The sequence below is a fragment of the Anopheles coustani genome, chromosome X, assembly GCF_943734705.1.
Source record: "Anopheles coustani chromosome X, idAnoCousDA_361_x.2, whole genome shotgun sequence".
Lineage (NCBI taxonomy): Eukaryota > Metazoa > Arthropoda > Insecta > Diptera > Culicidae > Anopheles > Anopheles coustani.
The window spans coordinates 11019923-11040885 of NC_071290.1; the positions used below are offsets into that span (position 1 = coordinate 11019923).

General features: G+C 45.4%; 4 protein-coding genes across 7 annotated transcripts in view; 2 read left to right on the forward strand and 2 right to left on the reverse strand.

Annotated features, from left to right (window-relative positions):
• The window catches only part of LOC131269499 (aminopeptidase N), a 232460-nt gene that overhangs the window by 6249 nt on the left and 205248 nt on the right, over positions 1-20963 (reverse strand). Inside the window, exon 1 of one of the 3 annotated variants that reach the window (XM_058271877.1) lies at positions 10222-10347. The exons of 1 other annotated variant lie outside the window; for it this stretch is intronic. The gene's annotated coding sequence lies outside the window, so the exon portion shown is untranslated. Of the gene's footprint in view, positions 1-247; positions 419-10221; positions 10348-20963 lie in introns of those variants that run through there. One more of the 3 variants, XM_058271878.1, reaches the window with a different exon arrangement.
• Positions 5009-10161, forward strand: LOC131269497 (aminopeptidase N-like). The gene is made up of 6 exons (XM_058271876.1): positions 5009-5314; positions 5567-6375; positions 7266-7911; positions 7993-8596; positions 8655-8932; positions 9096-10161. The coding sequence occupies exons 1-6, from the start codon at positions 5009-5011 to the stop codon at positions 9843-9845; spliced, it is 3393 nt and encodes a 1130-aa protein (XP_058127859.1). The 3' UTR covers positions 9846-10161.
• LOC131269514 (protein NATD1-like) lies at positions 10164-11032 on the reverse strand. Its single transcript, XM_058271913.1, has 3 exons — positions 10803-11032; positions 10425-10726; positions 10164-10360 (listed from the first exon to the last, which is right to left on the reverse strand). The coding sequence occupies exons 2-3, from the start codon at positions 10659-10661 to the stop codon at positions 10247-10249; spliced, it is 351 nt and encodes a 116-aa protein (XP_058127896.1). The 5' UTR covers positions 10662-10726; positions 10803-11032; the 3' UTR covers positions 10164-10246.
• On the forward strand, positions 11631-12816 carry LOC131269513 (uncharacterized). 2 transcript variants are annotated; one of them, XM_058271911.1, is made up of 6 exons: positions 11631-11787; positions 11959-12067; positions 12130-12192; positions 12261-12311; positions 12381-12532; positions 12600-12816. In XM_058271911.1, the coding sequence occupies exons 1-6, from the start codon at positions 11645-11647 to the stop codon at positions 12652-12654; spliced, it is 573 nt and encodes a 190-aa protein (XP_058127894.1). In that variant the 5' UTR covers positions 11631-11644; the 3' UTR covers positions 12655-12816. The 2 variants fall into 2 exon arrangements, with proteins under 2 accessions (XP_058127894.1, XP_058127895.1); XM_058271912.1 differs by having other exon boundaries at positions 11959-12061.

A 20963-nucleotide genomic window follows, 5' to 3' on the forward strand; every position in this document is an offset into this window, starting at 1 on the left:
GTCCTTATTTCTTTCCCTTTTTTTTTTTTGTAGATTAGGTGCGGTTTTTGATAGAAGGCGTACTCATGAGACATTTATCCGTTGCGTTGTCGGTGGCACTTCACAGAAACTCACTGACTCTCATCCTTTATTCTAATGCGTTTACCAGCAGCCCTTCCCAAGCGATTGCTCTTCCAATATCTTGAACTCCTTAGGGCACTGTTCACGGGCGGGGCGTGTTTGTGCCTCGAGTCCTCGAGAGCCTTACCTTAAACAGCCACTGACCAATCCTACACAATACCGGATGCTTCACAATCTACACACAGTTTCACACGTAGAGAGGGAAAAGGAAAAGTCTTCTTCAGATCCTACCAAATCCGCCTTCCAGCCACAGTGGAGACTCGAACGAAGGCTTGTTTGCAATGGGTGTTGTGTTGCGTCCACCCGTCTTAAGATCAACCAGGGAACTGAAAATCCTCCTGCTACTAGGCTATGCACTAAACCTGCCCGAGGTGGGCAAGTCCGTGGACCAAACCCGGGGCACCTTGACGAGGGGGAGCAGCCCGAGAGGTTGGCCAACACGTTGGCGTACAGAATCCGTGTACGCAGTTGTCTATTAACTGCTTAAGAGAGCGCAAAAGTAAAACACCATTATCCAATCAAGCCAAAACGGCAACCACTTACTTGAAGATTCCAAATTGATTGCTCGCATTATTCAATTTACGCCGATGCCGAGTTGTGCGCCATCTACACTCTCTTTGCATTGCGTGTCTTTGATTACTCGAACCACAAGCAGGCTGGCAAATCCGGGTGTGCTTCTTCCTGCCAATTTCGGAATGCTGGACGAGCGTACGCTGACGTTGATGCCCCATTCAGTTGCCCATTCCCAATTTCAGCCCGGAACCCGCGGCCACGACCTCCGGCCACTGCCACCCGGCTACCTGACCGTGGGCCATCCACGTGGGGAATACTTAAGCCCGGTACTTACGGGTTCTCATACTGCCCTAGTGGACGGTGACAGCTTTCTATTGGGCTCTATAAAGATATTTACAAAAGGAAGCACCCGCCGTAGATTCCGCCATCCTGCAAAAGGGGTCAACCGAGAGGGGGACTGGAGCAGTGAAAGGTGCATCGAAATAATTCTGATCGATGGATAAATGGACGAACAGGAAGCAGTGACAAGTGCCTGCGTGTACCATACCACAGTAGGAGACAGGTTTGGCAACATTCACGTTCAGGCTAGAGTAATTAGAGGAAGCTGTCTGGACCGTACAACATAGTGTTGTTGTTTGCTTGAAATTGTTGTTTTTATTTGGCTTGTGTTGATCACTTCATTAATAAAAAGACGCGAAACACTGCAATTACCGCCCGACCTCACGTCCGGATTGCTTTGGCGGACGTGGAAACAAACAACAAGTTCATGGCTAATGAGTAAATACTATGCAAACACATTATCATGTATCAATATTTATCCTACGTGGCAAATAATAAAATAGAGACTGACGAAAAAACGAGTTTTGTTGTATTTTTTTCCCCTCTGCATCCCTCCGGCCCAGGTCTGCAACGATTCGAACTAGGTTCTACTTAGCTGGAATAGTAGGAAAAACTAACAAAAACAATCCCTTAATTATCAAAGTACATGTCGTTGCCAGAGTATGCTACAAGATAGTCGAGATAAGGGGTGGTAGCGACTGACGACACAAAACAGACTTAGAGGCAAACATAAACACACAAGCACAGCTTAAGTGATACTCGTCTTAATGACTCACTACTGAACATATCGCTGGAAGTTGGCATTTATTCTCTTTAGCACTGGCATTTGTTTCGGTTTTTGTATCGACATTTTCTCATCGTCCAAAGTAGTGTTTTAAGCCCTTCTCTACCATCTCTTTACAAGCGCGCTGCAAAAAAAATATCCATACCGAAATAAACAAGGCATTTAAAAAAAGAATGCGCGAACTTTTCGAAAGGTGTTTTTTATAAGACCAGACTCGACTACAAAAAGATAAATCTACGCTGAATTGTTTACCAATTTTCGCACTTTGGGGAAAGTGTTTACGAGGTAAGCGGTTTATAGGTATAAACACGTTTAAACAAAAAAAACCCTTGTCTCAAGCGTGCAGAAACATCGACCGGCTGAATGTAAATGTAGCTAAAGTTCAGAAATTGCCAGTTGCATAATCGGTATAGCACGATGAACGCCACCTTGGGTTGGCAATACACGTGAATGCAGCAAGGTTGGTACCGCTGCCATTAGATAATATCGGAGGTATATTACCTTTCGGCTTGATTTATACTTTTTAAAAATCTTTTACTTAGACGCTTTGATTATACACTGTTTCTATCTTACTTTTACATTTGCGACATACTATGTGACAATTTAAATATATCAGCACATTATAACGTCATGCGTAATAATGGATAACATTACCTAAAGTACAACACCGAATAAAAATACCAACCACATTGGACCTTTTAACAAACCAACCCAGGTTATATTCTGTTCAGTTTTTTGCGAAGCACAAAAACAGGTTTTGATTTTTTGAGAAGAATAAAAAAAAAGCAAGTCATGGGTATACGACCCGAATAGAATGAATCCAATCAAGGTGTATGAGAGGTGGCGCGGCAAGCAGCGGTTGGTGGGCCTCGAAATGATCGAATTTCGTTCTTTGCTGAACCGCGCTTTGAAATCAGCCTGCATTCGGCAAGGTCACTTGGATTTATTACGCGCATCTGTGTGGAATGTACCGGGGGTCCAGGGCAGCATCCAACAGTGACGCTGACGATTGTGATGGCAGTCAAGCACACATTCGCGCGGCATTGTGTCGGCCATCGGAGGTGTGGGCATCGATACGATCGGGTTCGATTAAATAGTCACGGGTGCAGGTGGAAACGGGTTGTCTGGTGCCGTGTGCGATATCTAGTTTTGCCTCGCGCACGTTACTAACACGTGAAGCAATGGAGCAGTGATGTACGGAATAGGGTTTTTATAACTTTATTGATCCCAAGCACAGCCAGCGGTAGTTATCGATCTAATCCAATATACATGTCTGATTTTTAGCACACACGTCGCTCGGAATCCATGATGCCTGACAAGTATTCTCCTATGGAGTCTCATTGGTAATCTTTTTCCTTCGTTCTTTTCGCTACGATATGCCCAAAAATAACACTTTCAACCAGAAAATGAAAACCCAGTTTTTCAATTGTTTTCCCGCCAACGGTACATCACTGGCAACGGAACAGTGACAGGGTAGGCGCTCCATTCCAATCTCGACTAATTGTATTGTGAAGTTCCTCATCGGACAGTCCCCGAAAGGTGTGCAATTTGTCCATCCGCCCCGGGAGGTTTTGTACTTTTGGGGAAGAGACATTTTTATGTCGCCCCTGTGTTGCCATGTTCCGTCATCCACGACCGGCGGACGCGGGCGTGTGACGTAGGCGCGGGAAAAACGCTTGTCCACGGTGCGGACGCCACTGGCGGTGGATGGAACGCATTCAGACAACGGCACGGAACAATGGGCACCGAATCCGGTTGGGGAGGACCATCGTCGGTGGTGCAAAATCAATACAGTCGAACCGGAACACTCGTGGGCGAGATGGCATGATACGGGGGAGAATTAATTTTTTTCCCGTACGCAACGGGCGGGGGAGGGGAGGGGGGGATCCAGAACCAACGGTATATACGGCACGAGGCCGATGCGTCGCAACCGAAGCGCAATGGTGATATTTACACGGTGATAAGCCACTGCGGATCACTTGCCTTTATGATGCCCATCCCAGATCGGCCATCGCCAGAACCCCGGCCATGGGAGTTACAATGCTTTATGTGGATGCAGACGGACGTCACCTCCACCGTGCGGCACCTGCTGGGCCCGTTGTAGCCGCACCGAGACGACACGACGGTGACGGAGGAGCACGCTGGCCGGAGGCGACTGGAATAAGATTAAAACGCGCGAAAGGCAGCGGAGGTGAACGGGCGTATGGCATGGTGGTTGAAGCATGGCAACTGAAGCGTTGCCTATCTAGAATTGGGAGATTCGAGGTGGCTATACGTCGCCATTTGAAGCCGCTGCTGCTGCTGCTGCTGCTGCTGTTGCGTGTGCGAGTTTTATTTGGGTTTAGTCGCGCTAGGACGTCCGAGCGCGCGCCTGTGTCTGGGCACAGACTCCGGTTCGAATTGTGCGGTGTATGTGTGTGTGCGTATGTGTACGTGTGTGTGTGGCAAAGAAAGAGAGAGTTCGCTGATGCGCCTTGGTGTGTAACTTTTGGCGAAAAACAAGACGAATTATTCCCACCAACAAATAGCGGGACAACAGAACGAAGCACAGGGAACGGAAGCTGTGAGGTTCCGAGGACGTGATTCCGGTAAGTGGTGTATCCAGCTCCTTCCCCTGCTGGACACCGTTTCGGTACACCCACTCAACCGTTCGCTCCGTCTTCGCGAACATTCAAACAATCAAACATAGTTGCGTATCTGCGACCAGGAACGCGAAGAAAACGACACAAACAAACGTGTACGGGCCCCACGGCTATTGTGATCCGTTAGGCCAATTCTGAGCAGTTAGCAGCGCCGGACCGACTTACGCTTCCTTCCAGAAGACTCCGAGCTGACCCGGCAGCCAAGCAGGCAGCAGTAGAGGCCGGAGAACCAGTTTTCAAGTTCACTTCACCTCGATCGTTTTTGATCGCGCCCGACGAAATTCGTCGACCCCCCCCCGACCAAGTGCGGAAGGAAATTATTGTAAACGATTCCGAGACCGGACGCGGACACTCGGTTTTCGGTTGGTTTGGTCAAACCTTGCGTTGCGGTTGGCGTCAACTTGAATCTTGATGCCGAAAACCCCTATATCGTCACAAGCATTGCTTGCAGAGTGGGAGTGCGTTCATAAAACGATGTACCTGATATGATATAACTTCGTTTTCTCGGCCTTCTCTCCTTAGGCTTAGTGACGAGTCGAAGCTTTGCGCTGTTCGCCAGTAGGAAACCGATTTCCTCAGTGGCGGAAAGGCATCGCCCCGAGAAGCAGCAATGAACCTTGACGAGCGTGATCGCAAGAAGGTGTTTCGCTATGCGGCCCATCAGCCACCCACCCACCACGTCTACAGCCAGCACGGGCCGCAACAGCACTCGCCGTATCATCAGCATGGGGGCGGCGGGGGATCGGAGTACACCTTCACGCCCGGGTCGCCGGTTGAGGATAGCAACATCGAATACGAGCGGAAAGGCGGCTGCTTCGTATCGATCTGCCGCGGCATCAGCATCGCCGTGCTGATCTTCGTCTTCATCTTCTTCATGTCGTTTACGATCTTCTTCAGCACCAAATATGCATACGAGGTAGGTGTTAGGGTAGGTAGGAAGCGGCTGAGGTTTAGGGTTAACGTAGCGATACGCAGCGAAACAGGTCGGAGAAAAAAGGGGCCATTCGCCATTTCGAAAGCAGGTTTTATTTATATTTTTTTAAATGTTGTGTGTTTTTATTGAACAACCCTCCTGAAGTGGTGGGTTCGCTTGGATGGTCCTCTCGTGTGTGTTGTACAGCGCCAAGCTAGTTCGTTTTGCGCTAATCCGTCTCCTCTCTCACCCTAGCACAAGCCGAACCTGACGCTGGAAGACTTTCTGAACCACCGGGCGTACCTGATCGACAAGCGGTCACGCATCCCGAAGCACGTCATCCCGAAGCACTACCGGCTGTTTGTGCACCCGGTGTTCAACGAGACGGACAATCCCTTCAGCTATACCGGCATCGTGTGGGTGACGGTGACATCGAAGAAGCAGAACAACAAACGCATCGAGCTGAACGTAAAAAACCTTAAGATACGACTCGAGGATGTGGCCGTGCTGAAGAGCATCCGGCTGACGAACGACGACTTCGACGAGGATCTCGACTGGGACCTGAGCGAGGAGGATCTGTACTCGCTGCCACGGCTCAATCGTCGACGTCGGCGGCGTCAAGTGGCAGCGGATGGTGATCAACCGGCACCACCACCAGCTCCATCGGAAGCTGCCAGTGATACCACGTCAACACCAGCGCAGGAAGAAGATCAAAACAGCGCACGGGAAATTTTGGATGATGAGGAGAATCCACCGAACGGGCGAGAAGCGGGAGAGGATGAGCGGGCGGGTAAGCCAGATCCGATCAGCTCGAGCGTGGAGAATGCCACCGTTATCGATAAGTCCAAGTTCTACCACCATCCCGTGTTTCCGGCCGATGACTTCGTGACGATCAAGATACTGGACATCGAGTTCGACGAGTCCAACGAGAAGATGATTATCTTTCTCGGTACCGAGATGAAGAAGGAAAGCTACTACATCGTAAAGGTCAACTTTACCGGCAATATGACGAACGACAAGGGCTTGTACTACACGCACTACGAGGATGACGCGCCGGATCACAGGTAATCGGAGTGGAAAATCGACTAAGACCAGTGGCGGGTTTAATGAAGCGAGGATTGAACGTCCACGGGGGGTTGGTGCCCGAACTTGCAAGGGTCAAGTTTCCAAGAAACACCGTGCGTTTCATGTAACGCTGTGTTTCAATCCTTATCCTTGCATTGAAGAACATAAGCAACTATTATATAGAATTCATCAACATCATTTGAAGATCGACGTATCCTATGAAAATTAATGCTATTTACAATCAGTGTGCTAACTAGTCAAGCATTTTGAATTATTTTGACTCGAACGAGCAAAGTTCCAAGGATATGCCAGCATTAACTTTTGATAGGATGTAAGAACAAATTCCAAAGATAAAAACGAACACAAAAAACTGTTTTATAGTAAAACAATTGGAAATAAGCATGTGTTTGCAGCAGGACAACTAGGTTTTGGAATACATCAAGCTAGCCACTAAAAAAATGTGTTGAGAAATTTCAACAGTTTCATCTATCTGATACCGTTAAAGGTGTATAGAAACAACCATTTTCTAACCAATTATCTAACCAAATCCTTGCCATTCCGAATAAAAATGTTTCAGATAAAAAATCTTTGCACGATTCTCATTAGGGAAAGTAAAAGTATCAAACAAGAATTGCTAGACTAAATTAATATAACCAACAAACATCGATTAGTCCGGCAGAAGACATGTTGATAGTAGCTAATTGAAGTTGTAAAAGTAATAGGTTACAATGGATTTCTAAGAGAGCTTAAGAGAAAAGACGAAAATTTACTATTGTTTACGATATTGTACAGGGCTTCGTTCGTTTCCCGCTTAGGGCCCCCATAAAGGTAAACCCGCCACTGGTTTAGACAAACTTCGACAAACTAACACGGATTTTCGCTCCCGCAGACACTTTGCGGCGACCGTTCTCGAGCCGAACAACGCCCGCCGGCTTTATCCGTGCATGGACGACCACAACTTCCGGTCACCGTTCGAGCTAAATATCGCGCGCAAGAGTAACATGCACACCGCGTCCAGTATGAACCTAGAGATGTCGGAGCCGATGGAAACCAGCGACATTGTGGTGGACACGTACAACACGACCGGCATGGTGCGCGCCTCCGAAATCGGGTTCGTCGTCACGGATATGGCGCCGGAGGAGTATAACATCACGAACCGGGTGAAGCTGCTGGCGTACACCCGGACGCGCTACGACGAAACCATCAAGAACGCGACGGGTGTGTTTTCACGCATACTGCAGATCTACGAGCAGTACCTGGGCGTACCATTCCCGTACACGGTGATACGCTATGTGACCATCCCGAACATCGATCACACGACTTACGAAATCAAGGAAGGTATGGTGCTTTCGAGCGAGAAGCGCCTGATCAAGTCGGGCGACTACTTTCCCCCGCTGGACAAGAGCATCGACCGGGAGGTGGCGAACGAGCTGGCGAAGCTGTTCATCCACAACCTGGCGGACTACAAGAACAAGGAAACGTACTGGCTGCACGAGTCGATACCGCTGTACCTGGAGTCGCTGGCATTGCGCAACGTATGTGGTTTGGGAGGGCAATTTGCGGTGCCCAGCGCTCGGTTATTGACAGCGTTTTTAACTTTTCTCCCCTTCTTATAGATGACTACCATCAATTCGACCACCCTGGATGACTTTCTATTGGAAGGGCGGCTCCGTTCGATGCGCGAGGAGATGAACACGAAAACGTCGGCGCTCAACATCTTCACCAACCACTGGGAGGAGGACACGCACTTCGAGCTGGTCAAGTACAAGGGGCTCAGCGTGCTACGCATGATGAACTATACGCTCGGCGAGAAGGAGTTCGATCACTTTCTGCGCGAATACTTCCGCTACCGCATGGAGAGCGAGTCTATCGATGTGATAGAAATCCTCGACGATGGTGACGCCGGCAGTGGACGCACAGACGAAGTGTTCCATAGCTTCCTGCACAGCTGGAGCAGCCTGGAAAAGTACCCGATCATCAACATCAAGCGCAATAACGCGTCCGGGTACTTCGAGCTACGACAGCTGCCGCTCCCGTTTGAGGAAGAGACGGCCGATCAGCTGTGGACCGTACCAGTCACGTACATCAACGACACCAATCAGCGGCTGTTCGCTGAGAAGGTGCGCTGGCTGACGGACGTCGATAATCTGCTAACGATCAAATCGAGCTGCGAAGCGATCACCAACGGTTCGTGGATCATCGTTAACCCGAGCGGGATCGGTAGGTTTTGAGCCGGTGACAAGAACGCCACACTCTCTAACTGGTTGACTGTTTCCAGGCTACTATCGTGTTAATTACGAGCCGTCACACTGGATCAAGCTGGCCCACGTGCTAAATAGAAACTTCCACTACCTTCCGTACACGACGCTGGCGATCATTGTGGACGACGCGTTGAATCTTGCCCGGCTCGGATTGCTGAACTACTCGATTGCCTTCAACGTGGTGTCCTTTCTGAAGAAGAACAACGAACACTACCAGCCGTGGAAGCTGGCGCTAAATAACCTCGAGTTTGTGTACCACGCCACGGAAGATCTTCCTAATTTTCGTCACGTTGAGGTAATTAGTGAGGCTAGTTATGAGATGCGTTGGCCTTTTCGCTTTTGGAAACGACGCGTTAATTGAGGACGTACTAATTGATTTCATGGCTCGATTGGAGCGAGGAGGCTTGTTTTCAAAACGACTTCGTGGAATTCACACAAATTTACTTTTACAATTGCAGCGCTTCCTGGAATATCTTATCGTAGAAAAGTACACCGAAATCGAGAGCAGCGATGGCAGCAACTACTACAATCCGTCGATCAAGGAGCTGATTGTCCAGTGGGCTTGCAAGCTCGGGGTGTCGTTTTGTGTAGAGCAGCATAAGGCGATATTTAAGCAAATCTTCTACAATCAAAGCATATCACCATTCACGCAGCGGGAGGAGAAGTTGCAACGCGTCCTGTGCACCACCGTGCGATACAGCGGACTGACCGAGTGGAAAACAGTGGAGCAGCAGTACCTCGAGACGGGAGACATTAATTATCAGCGCATTCTGATCAAAAGTCTCGGATGCACGCGCGAAATCAGCCTGATCAAGCGCTACCTCAGTCTACTGAAGCACCCACTGTTCAGCATGTACACCAAGGAAATACTGACATCGATCAGCGAGAACAAGGTGGCGCTCAAGTACACCCTCGACTATCTCTTCAACGACTGGATTGACGTGCGCCGCTATCTGACGCTGTACGACATTTCGATCCTTCTGCGCAGCATCTCCAACACGAACGAGTTTAAGATGTACGAGCAAATCTTCTTCCGCTACTCGTATACGTTCCAGACGATGGATAAGGAGATTCTCAAGCGCATGCGAGACATGATTATGAAACTGATGCGGTGGCGAGAGGAAATCGCCCCAATTATTGAGTTTGAACCATTCGATTTCGGTACCGATGAAATGCGGACAGATGTATCGCCCGAATATAGTATTTAGTAAAGGCTGTTTGTTTTACTCCCTGTAGCAAAACATCGTGATCCGTTCAATACATCATAGTGTGTAACTGACCGACTAATTAGGCTGTTGCGATACTGACACGTTTCAGCACAACACCATGATTTATGTTTAGTGTTTAGTCTCTACTCGTTGTACAAGACACAAGTGATAATATCCAGCACCGTGTTAACCGCCACAAGAATAGGAAATAAAAGATTGCCTAAAACCAAGGATCGGTTTGAAACATTGTTTTTCTGGTGATAAATCTATTCGGATTAATTATTTTATAGTACGATAGAAAGACGGAGATTTAATATCTACAACTAGAAGGTAGCACAATTTTTAATAAAAAAAACTGTAAACAGAATATACGTACATGCTGTATGAATGTTTGTCCCGGTTCACTGCAAAACATACTCTCTGTATTTCGTCTCATTGTCTCGATAAAACTTTGCCGTGAAATCGCATTCCAGTTTAATCTTCAGTTTATTGTCGATGGCGTACTCAAACGCAGCCTGAAAAGGTCATAAACGTTTATTAGAACGTTGTTTTTAATCAGTACATCTCGCTCATACGTGCCTGTGCCAGCAGCTTGCCAATGCCTTTCCCTTTACCAGCATCCGGTACGAACGTATGCTCCAAGTTTATCACATTTCGTTTCGTATCAATCGAATACTGCAGGTAAGCTTCGTTATTTTTATCCAGGTTCATGGAGAACGTAGAACGTTTCAAATCGTTGGTAATTTTGGAGCTGTACTGCCGGCTGCCGGCGCTCATACGCATCGCGATGGTTCTACCAAAAAGCATACACGACATGATGATCCGGGAAATGTGTGCGATTCTGTATGTCAAGATTACGTTACAACTGAGGAACCTTTAACCTGAAAATACATTCACGCAAGGAGTTTAACCATTTACAATGTTGCTTTTGGAACGTCGTAATTAAACCACACGTACGGTTATGAAATAAACGAAAATGAAAAGTTAAGAAAGTGCTTGCTGGCAAACGATGCAACGTTATGCACTCTCTTTTTCTCACTTGTCAAATGTAAGGCAAATTGGTTTATACACTAGAGAGTGAACAATTAAGCAGAAAAAGCTTATGCAAACACGAATAAACAAAACTATCTTAAGATGAAGATAAAGGGTATCGTCGAAGGCGTAATATCTTCAACCCTGCTGGCGCAAAACCTATGTTTCGATTTTTGTTTTGATTTGAGTACTTCTGTTTATGCACTCGATTTAACTTCTTCGCTCTTAAGGATCATGCATCATTAACTCAGATCCTCAATCAGGAATCAAAGGAAGTGATTTAAAACCTAAAAACAAGAATTCTTATTTAGCCTTCTAGCTCCTATTCCATAGCGAATCACTGCAAAGCAACAGGGCGAAGGCCCGGCGATTGTTTGTAATTCTTTTGTAGTAATGTTTATGAATAAACTATCACGATTTTACAACGCGGACCAATTTCATCAATTTAGTCGAAGCATTTAAGTGCTTTGCAACGTTTATGCTTTGAATATTGGATTTAAACGAGCAATCAAGGTTTTTAATTAACATGTTTACTAATCAAACAATTTGTATTGAAGTTCGTTTAACGAGCAAAATTTAAATTATGGTTTTTGGAACTGAGTCATTGGTACCTCATTTTTTAGGATCGTTATGAACCTAGCCCGCTCTCGTCCCATCTCTTTACTTCATCAACTTTACTTTAGCGGCCTTGCGTGCTTGTTGTGGATTGAAATACGTTAGTTTAACTACAGTAAGGTATATTTAGATTTTTTTGTTCAACATAAACTATGGACACTTGTTTCAAATTGACTGCGGATGTGCCGATGCGTAACAACATTCGTCAAATGCTGCTACAATTCGGCCAGCTTCAACAAGTGTTCGTACCTAATTTTAAGAGCACGGTTATATACGTCAGGTATAAAGAAGCTAGGTAAGCATGTTTTGTAACATGAAGCGACCAACACGGGACATATTAGAGGACTACATCGCCAGCTTGCCAAGGCCCAGAAAGCTGGAATTAATAGCCGTCCTGTTGTAGATCCTCACAGACGAAAGAGAAGAAGAAAACCATCATTTACGATACCGTGTTTCATTGTTTCAGCTCTGCGCAGGAAGCAAAGAAAGCGTTATTGAAGTATCCACAGATCAACAAAATAGAAGACTTAGAAGATTGGAACTTAGACACCTTTTCTACGCCGCAGGAGGTGAATGTAAGCTGGAAAATTTATAACTTCTGCATAACGTGCTTACTATTATTTTATGATTTATCTAGGATGTGCGGGGAAGTCCAATTTCGGGCGAGCAGGACAACGATTCATCGTCCGAGGAAGAAAAAGTATGTTGTAAATTCAACAACTAATTTAAATTCGTGCTATTCCAATTTCCTATATTCATTCATTCCAGAACGAGGAAATCCTGCAAAGCCTGTCTGATGGAATACCGATGCACTTCAAAGTAAGCTCATTTCACAAAAAAGGATATACGTAATATGCTTACCACATGTTTTCGACTCTTCTATTTCAGTATCAACATAGTCTACTAGGCCCTGCACCATCCGCATGCCTCTTTTGCTATAACCCAGCGCCACTATACGAGTGTTACCGTTGCAGACAAGGCTATTGTAACGAGAAATGCCGAGATGCCGACTGGGAAAAGCATGTTGATGAATGCAAGGCGTAAGTAATACACATCTTTTGAGCAGTTTTCACAAAAATAACAATTTGCTCTTTAAATTTTTGTAAGGTTTTTGATACTAAAACCTCGGGCCCCAACTGCCGATCCCGTTGACAGCGATTGAAACGACAAAATGGTCTCGGCCACATGTGTTTTATACAACTACAGAGCTCTAAATCAGTGCCTGCCTACCTTATCCAGGTAGCGTTATAGTAATAGTAATGTATTTCCTAAGATTAAATGCATGAATTAAAAATGAATCAATAAAAGAGTTTATATTCCAATAGTTCATTGTTTTATTATGTGTTGTATGTGGTAACCTTCCTGCCGAGCTTCCAAATTTGTGCCGATGAAATTACGTAGCGAAAGACGTACTGCTCAAATTTGCTTAACTTACTAAACATATATATTGTTAAAATAAAATTTGGCAACATTTAACTGCTGTAAGCTGTTCTGCAATCAGTTAGCATAACCAGCTGTAAGCAACGTTAAGTATAAGAACCAAAATTAACAAATGTTATTTCCTTACAAAGCACACCCTGCTAATAACAACTCAATTATAGTTTCCCAATAGATTTGTATTTCAAAAAACAAATGCAACAGGGGTGATCATCGATAACCCTTCGACAATTGTTCTGTGGAACTAAAGCCGAATTGCTTTTAAACCAAAAAGGGAAGGGTAGCCTTTTATATATTTCTCACCCTTCCGTTATGACGCGATCCACCCTCTTTCCTGCCCTTTTTGTTGTTGTTATGGTGCAGTTTTCATACGCGATGGTTCTGATGCGAGGGCTAGGAAAGATTCCTATCATGCAAGTAGTTAACATCCTAATGTCTCAGAACAGGGATTCCCGTGACGATGATGATGTATTTTACGTTATAGGGGTTGCTCCCATGATTTCCACGCAGCCTCGACACCCACGGCACGTGTCGAATTTGGTGATATTTTATTTATTTTTCTTGCAGGTTATTACCCGTGGTACTTGTTGTCTATTTCTTCATTGATGAAAAGGGCACAAACAGTTTACAGGGTTGCATCTTATTTTCTATTGTTAAGAGGTAATAAACGCATTTCTTTGTTTTGATGACTGTCAATTTATAATATACTTTCTGCAACAATTTGTATTGCAGAGCATAACAAAACAGCTCGAAAACATTTTCCTCTTTCGTTGCAATGCAGAGAAGAACACAACCTAAATGTAAGAATTAAGAATCCATTCCTGGATTCATTTATTGAATCTGTTTGATTGCAATATATTGTTTTAACACTTATTATAGCTTCTACTATGGTGAGGAAATCTAACACGATTCTCTGTTGAATATGTACATGAAATATACATAGGATGTATTAGACACAGTAATGAAGATATTCTATTACTTATCGTTGTTTAAATGACTTAATTCAGCTAAAAACATGCTGGTGCATGTTATCCCAATTATAGAATTTTGTGGTCAGGCCAATATAATTTTAATTATAAATCTTGAATTTCATTGTAGTATCTCCGGCCTAAGAAGAACATTTTATAATTTTTAAACCACCCTGTAGGAAAAGCTATTTTTAAATTTTTTTCAGTTGGTTCAGTGTTTGTTGTTACTCTTAAACTTCAGGTAATGCACTTATACCAAATTATTTAAAAATATTAAATGTTGACCTCAGTCGTTTTTCCTTTTCTTTTCGGCAGTTGTATCCTACTCTCCTTCATTAAGTTGCTTTTTTAAATCTTGCTGGTGTATCTCAATTTGAGCCCCCGTTCGCTTTCTCCATATCAATGCAAAAGACGCACTCCTCTTCCATAATGCGGAAAATGGCCCCAGAATCGGACGGCCGGAGGATGTCTATGGCTTGCAAGCGATATGAGACGAAATGGCGGAGGCGCTTCTAAAACCGATCACGAGGAAGAAAACATTTTGTCAAAGTCTTCGATGACCACTGAGGTGAAAACGGTGACCAAACCGGTTTGCTCCGGTGTGGCTGCGGTCCTACGAATGGTGAGCGGGGGTTGTGCGTATGATGAGATGTACTACACTGGGTAGTGAGTCGCAATTGGAACGGTTGGAGATACATAAAAAGGGGGGGGGCAAGAGGTGGTAGTATCGGGTTTGATCGTTTTTTGGGGATTTCAATGTTCCAAGTGGACTGCAATTGTTGGGATGAGCAGAATTGCCCCGCAGCATCGAATCTTCCCGTGAGCAGAATGTGAGGTTTAAGCATTGTTGGTACTGGGGAAAAGGGGAAACGATTGGGATGTTCCCCACATACGGCCATTGATGTGAGTGGCCCCAATACGCCCCTCCCTGCAGTACAGCGAGACGGTGGAATGTCGCAGCACCAGCTATAAAGCTGTCCGACTCCATCGCGAGGCTTACGCCTCGTGAGCCATCCATCAGCAATCCGCACAGCGGATGAGGTTCGCGTGAGAAGCGGGCGCCGTGAGCTTGAGAAACACTGAGCACCAACCGCAGTGACCATTCAAAAGAAATCCAACAAGTGTGCGAATGGTTCGGTACTGCCATCTCACTCGCGCCAGAGGGTTCGGTGTGCGAAAGAGACAGCACACGCCAAGCAACGCACCTACTCACTCGCGAATGCCGCCCCATGGGTGTGTGTGCGTTCGTGGCCGCGGGTTTGATGCTGCAGACGACGGAAACTCGTTTGTGAAGCGCCCTTACGACAGCCGAGCGTGTCGGGGTAACGTATACGTACACTTTTCTCCATTACTGCGCCAAGCTCTGCCCAGGACGGGTCGATCGTGGCATGGACGCACCGAATTGTTTTCGTGCGATTTTTTTCCCCGGGGGTTCTGTTTGTTTGTAAGTCTCCGGATTCGGAAGAGCCTCCCGCAAGTGTTGTGTTATGTTTGTGACGTGTTGTGCGCACGAACCTCCCAGTTTGATGTTCTGCTCGTGTTTCGGACGTCGATCGATCGACCATCGCACGGTGTGATACGTGATTAGAAAGCTGCAAACAGCAAGTGTGCGCGTCCGGTTTCTGGTGCCTCACAAATTCCGAAAGTCTACCAGCCATCAACATCGCCAGCTAGCAATCAACCTCGCCGCCTATTGACACACGCATACACACCCACGCGCCAAGACAGTCGCCGTGGTCCGTTTGGGCGATCGTTTATCCTTGTGTTTTTTTGGTGTTGTTGTTTCCGCCTGTCTCGTCTTCTCCCTACCTGCCCGCGGAGTGATCCGAAGGCCAAAATCCGGCTGGAAGGTACAAAGGTGATGGTGGTGCGAGGTACGCGGGTCACGGGCGATCACCAGGCACGCACGCGATCCTCATCGCTCACGATCGGTGAGCTCGCTGGCGGTTTGGCGGTGAAATCTCACGTAAAAAGTGCGTACACCGAGGGCGTGTGAGCGATCATCATCATCATCTCGCGTGTGTCGCGTCGATCGTACGAAAAGAAAGGCCTCTAAAGGCACGCGTGTGCGTGTGTGCATGTGCGTGGATGTGGTTCGCGGGGTAGAAAGCGAATGAGAACAGATCTCTGTGGGCCACATCTCGGATACACGATTGCCTGCGGGGCTCACAGCATCTTTTCGTGAAAGTGGTACGCGTTTGCCTATCGGGGCTGCCTGCGTTTCACCGTGTCGTTGATACGAGAGGGAGAGAGAGAGGAAGTGATACCGATTTTCACATTTTTCCGCCAGTCGACCAGTGCAAAAGCGACCAAATTTTCCATCACGGCGGCAGGAAAAGTCTATACGAAACCATTTTCGCACGCCCAAGAGTCCTTCGAGATGCAGTGAATCCCAACCGAGCCGTGTGCCACTGTGTGTTTGGGCGTGTGTGAGGGTGGCGAAAAGCACTATTGTGAGAAAAACCACCTCCCCGGAAAAATAGGTGGCACAACAACGCGAACGTCACCACCGTTCAACATCAACCGATTTATTCGATCCCGTTTTGTTTGGTAAAGCAGGTGGAAAAGCTCGGAACGAGAAGAGTTTTCCACCGGGCCCAGCCGACGTTTACACGACAGCAAGCCACACAGTGAGTGTTAAACTGTAAATCATAAAAGGACGACAAGCGAAAAGAACTACATCAGCCGTAAGTACGCGTTGGAATGTGAAGAACTTTTCCTTCATGTGTTGCAGTTTTGTTTAATCTTAAACCTTATCGGTGTATGTTTGTAAAGGCTGTCAGCCACTAACAATTGTCGCCCTTCAGTGTCGAGCATTGGAAAACTAACTCGTGTAGACGCCTCGGAAGACAAACGGACGAGTAAAGGGTGCTTCTAAATTAATCCTTTAATCCATTCTGCTTTAGTGTAGTGATAGGAAAATCGTTGGATAAGGGGTAAATTAAGCTAACTACCCGCACTAACATAACCAGTCTAGTCTTTTAAGGTCGTAAAAGAAAAACAATCTCCCCACAAGCATGCAAATATGGCTGCGAGTCATCGTCGGTCGGCGCTTGACGCTGAAAATTCTCGCATTACTTACGCATCCCTGCACTTTCCGCGATGGATGGAAAAGTATGAGGAATAGGGGGGGTTCGGGTTGGAGGCTTGGGAAAATCCACCCCATCGAGCAAGCTGGGGAAATGGCGAGCCGGTAGCATCATTCTCCGATCACGGCGGGAAAACCTTACCCGTGGAAAATGGAGCGAAAGAGAGAAAGAATTGGAGCAAACGTGAAGAGAAAGGATTCTTGTGAGTTCGCGAACGAGAGTGACGGAGAGAGAGAGGGAGACAGAGAGAGTGATGTGCGTTGATGCGCTTGCTCCTGTGGAAATGTCCTCCATCCCGTATCAACCGGATTCAGCCAATCGGTCGGGCGGAAAGCAAAACAATATTGCACCGCATGATCGTCAAGAGGCAATCCCGGTGGCTTTCCCAGGACCGCTTTTTCAACAGCAAAACAGCCTGAAAATGCCGTAGATCTCCTGTCGATTAATCATTTCCTGTTGCGAGTGACTTACAGTAAGAGATTCCAAAACTTGTAATTGGAATCGTTGATACTCGGAATATATTTGTTTTTCTTTATCGTTTCTTTTAGGTATTAAACTATATTCGCTGTGCAATGAGATGAGTGAACACTGGAACGGATGATTTATCTGTTGTAGTCCTCTCAAGGATATCATTTAAAGAATGTTCTGGTGACTAATGATGGTCCGGTTTTGGTTTAGTTTTTCCCAGAATAATACCTTATGCTTTCTTCTAAATCTTGAATCCCCCAGGAAGAGGTTGAGAGGGGCGGAGCAGCTTCATGTTAACATCTCACTCTCACACGCGGCACCAAGGCCTTGCGGCGGACACTCTGCCGGGTTTTTCTCCATGTCCGGTCCGAGTTAATGGTGCGTCTTTCCGGAAGTCGTTATCGCGCCGAGAAATAAATCATACCAGCCAAGCTGGCAGCCCGCTTCCGGCACTGAAGGACCATTCGAGGGTCTCGCTTGGGGGCTCGTTTCAAGCACTTCCACCACTTCTGTGCCATTGCTCGCATCTTCAGGCGGCTTGTGGCCGGATCTTCCGCCTTTTCGCATATTTGCGAGGCTCCAATGTGAATATAATTTCCCGTGTGTCATCAGCAAGTTGTGAACACCGCCAGGGTCACACGGGCCCGGGGTGACAAGATGGCACTCAAAAATCAATAGCTTCACCGCAAACAGACAACCACCGCCCGGGACCTACATCGCATATGCCAATTTTCACAGGGTACGGAAAAACCCAACGCAACGCCACGGGAGAACTCGAGAGAGCTTTGCGAGGGAGAAAAACGAGCACCGGGAAATCCACTCCCTTTTGGTGGCCACGGAACGAAGGGTTGAGGTGGAGGGGAGGAGGGTGCGCTTCGGGTCGGTCGGTGATGCGACGATTTTCCTGGATTAGTTCCATGCCGCTGGGCACGGTCGGCTCTGCGCAGTCGCGAGCGAGACGCAGCGAGGCGTGATCGAAAATTATCGATTTTTATCCGCCTTTCCCTCCACCCGGCTCCCAAGCGCACTGTGCTGTGTGCTCCGGCTTTTGCCTTGGACGTCATCAATCGTGGCCAGTGAATTAAGCCTTTTCCTTTCCGTGTGGTTTTTTGTTCACTTCTACTTTACATTTCCATTCTAATCTGGGCTGAATTTGCTTCCTTCGTCCGAGAGAATGGAAATGGGTTTCCTTTAAGGATCACTGTAAGGATTTCACCTGCCATTGTGCTCGCCTTCCATCTTCCATTTGTTTATCAAACGAATACAAAGGACACCAGTCGACTAAAATGAGGATTTTCTTTTCCTTTAAACAAGTAATTTAACTGATCAAAAATATCCTCACTTGGCTTACAAAAAACCATTATTAACTGGTTAACATTGTGCGCAACTATTGGTTAACACTTACTTGAAACATGAATGTAATATTGTGATAGGGTTTTAACTGCTCTTAAATAGCTTTAAATAGCAGGTTAATTTCCTAATAAAAGGATACTTTGCTGATACGTGTGAGCTTTTGATCTACGGAGAACTATTTTAACAACACATTCATACAAATTTCAATCCAAATTTAATTTGATTTCCCACGTTTGATTTGAATACCTCAAAGTAAACGTGGGATTGACTTTCTAAGAGCTTGTCACTTTGGCTTTGAAAGCCTTTTTTCCTAACGGTGCAAGAAGACAAATAATGGTAGCAGAAGGCATAAAGAATCTGCAATAACTAGTTAATTTAAAATGGTAAGGAATACTTCAGTATTGCAGAATATCATAACATAAAGTTTTACTTCCTCGAGAAAAGTGAGGTTATCAAATGTAATGTGTTTCAGATGAATGACAACATGTGGATTATTTATGAAATAATAAATGATATAGGCAAAACATTTCAGAGTCTCCAACAATCAAGCAAATAAGATAGGTTAACAATAATTGAGGATTTCAACATGATGTTATCAACTTTCTTTTTTCCCTCAAGAAAAAATAAATTACTTCGACGAATGTGAAAAAAGACAACATGTGGAGTGTTTATGTTCTGAAAGCCTACCTTTCTTATGATCTAAGACAAGGGTTGGCAAAGTTCGGCTCGTAAGAATATGTTAGTGCTTCATATAAAAACCCCATCTAATTTTTTATCGGATTTGTTTACAATGGTAGGTTTGGTTTTTTTACCCAAAAATGCAGATTAAAAATGTGGAATGTTCTAAAACTCCTAGTCTCGACACTCACGAGTCCAAATTCGACTTTTCATCCAAAATGGCTACATTCAAAAATAAACAGTTTTTATACTCATTACGATTTGAAATAAGACTAGTAACATTGAAAACTTCTCGTAACTGAGTTATTTTCACTACTGAGAGTAAGTCAACAAAACCAAAATACTTTTAAACAATTTGATTAGAGAATCTATTTCAAGTATAATTAAAGAAATTGATTAACAGTACAACAAACCAAAATGCAAATTCTTGAATTTTGTCTACAACACCTTTTCATGTAACTTTACTATTCAAAAACATTTTACTCTGCACAAAAGGGTTAAGCATTACTTTGAAACCATGAAATCATCATTGAAGGTATCCGGCCCGTGCTTTCGGAATGTTTTTGTAATGTATGGTGGGCTAAGATGATAAAAAAATCTAAGCCAAAGCGATTGGGAATCATCAAAAATTGGTAAAATAGAAATTCTTAACAATAATTGAGTATTTTAGAATATTATCAAAGCAATACGATAATATCAAAATGTGTTTTGCGCGGAGAAGAAGATGTAAGAAAAAAAGTAATCTAAAAAAGATAAATAGAGAGTCTCCAAAAATCAATCAAATAAAAATGGTTCCGTATGTGATCGAACAAATATGATATTATAAAATTTATAGAAATCTAATGTGTCGCAGAAGAAAGGGAACATCTCAATTGTTTAACTTTTGAAAGCCTACCTTTTTGGTGTTGAGAGAAGATGAAGGACCTAAAATGTACAGTTTGATGGTCTCCTACCATTAATACGATTAAAATATTAAATAATATTTCAGCTGTTCAGAATATTATCGAACAAACATGACATTATCAAAGTTTGTTTTCCCTCAAGAAAGCTGAGTTTATCAAAATGAATTCCGTGCAGAATAAAAACGACATGGATTGTTTATGATTGCTGTTGCAACGAACCGTACGGCTCAACATCAGGATGGATCTTTTCTTGACGCGCGCCAAGATATCGTGTACAATTATACGGCTGTGTTGGGCGACGCGCATATGGCAACGCACTTTCTTATCGGAAAATATACATTGCATCGCGGATGCAAACCCACCCCGATCCGGAATCGATGCCGGAAGCGCCCTTGTGCTTGTGTGTGTGTGTGTGTGAGTGATGCAGCGCACACTTGATGACGAACCCTTGGGCCCGACCATCCGCCTGGCCCTAATTTCCAAGCCCCGCTCGGCAGCCCGTGATTTTCCCCTCCGCGCTCCCGGTATTTTCCCGGGCAGGGGAAAATCCCTCGTACCGATAGTATCGGGTGCTCG

Bases quoted from the DNA above. Each gene is read 5' to 3' on its own strand.
- LOC131269497 (XM_058271876.1), top strand. From the start codon at position 5,009: ATGAACCTTGACGAGCGTGATCGCAAGAAGGTGTTTCGCTATGCGGCC. The intron at 7,912-7,992 runs GTATGTGGTTTG...CCCTTCTTATAG, and splicing joins AGTCGCTGGCATTGCGCAAC to ATGACTACCATCAATTCGAC. The intron at 8,597-8,654 runs GTAGGTTTTGAG...GACTGTTTCCAG, and splicing joins CGTTAACCCGAGCGGGATCG to GCTACTATCGTGTTAATTAC.
- LOC131269514 (XM_058271913.1), bottom strand. From the start codon at position 10,661: ATGTCGTGTATGCTTTTTGGTAGAACCATCGCGATGCGTATGAGCGCC. The intron at 10,361-10,424 runs GCACGTATGAGC...TGACCTTTTCAG, and splicing joins TTGGCAAGCTGCTGGCACAG to GCTGCGTTTGAGTACGCCAT.
- LOC131269513 (XM_058271911.1), top strand. From the start codon at position 11,645: ATGGACACTTGTTTCAAATTGACTGCGGATGTGCCGATGCGTAACAAC. The intron at 11,788-11,958 runs GTAAGCATGTTT...TCATTGTTTCAG, and splicing joins GTCAGGTATAAAGAAGCTAG to CTCTGCGCAGGAAGCAAAGA. The intron at 12,193-12,260 runs GTATGTTGTAAA...CATTCATTCCAG, and splicing joins CATCGTCCGAGGAAGAAAAA to AACGAGGAAATCCTGCAAAG.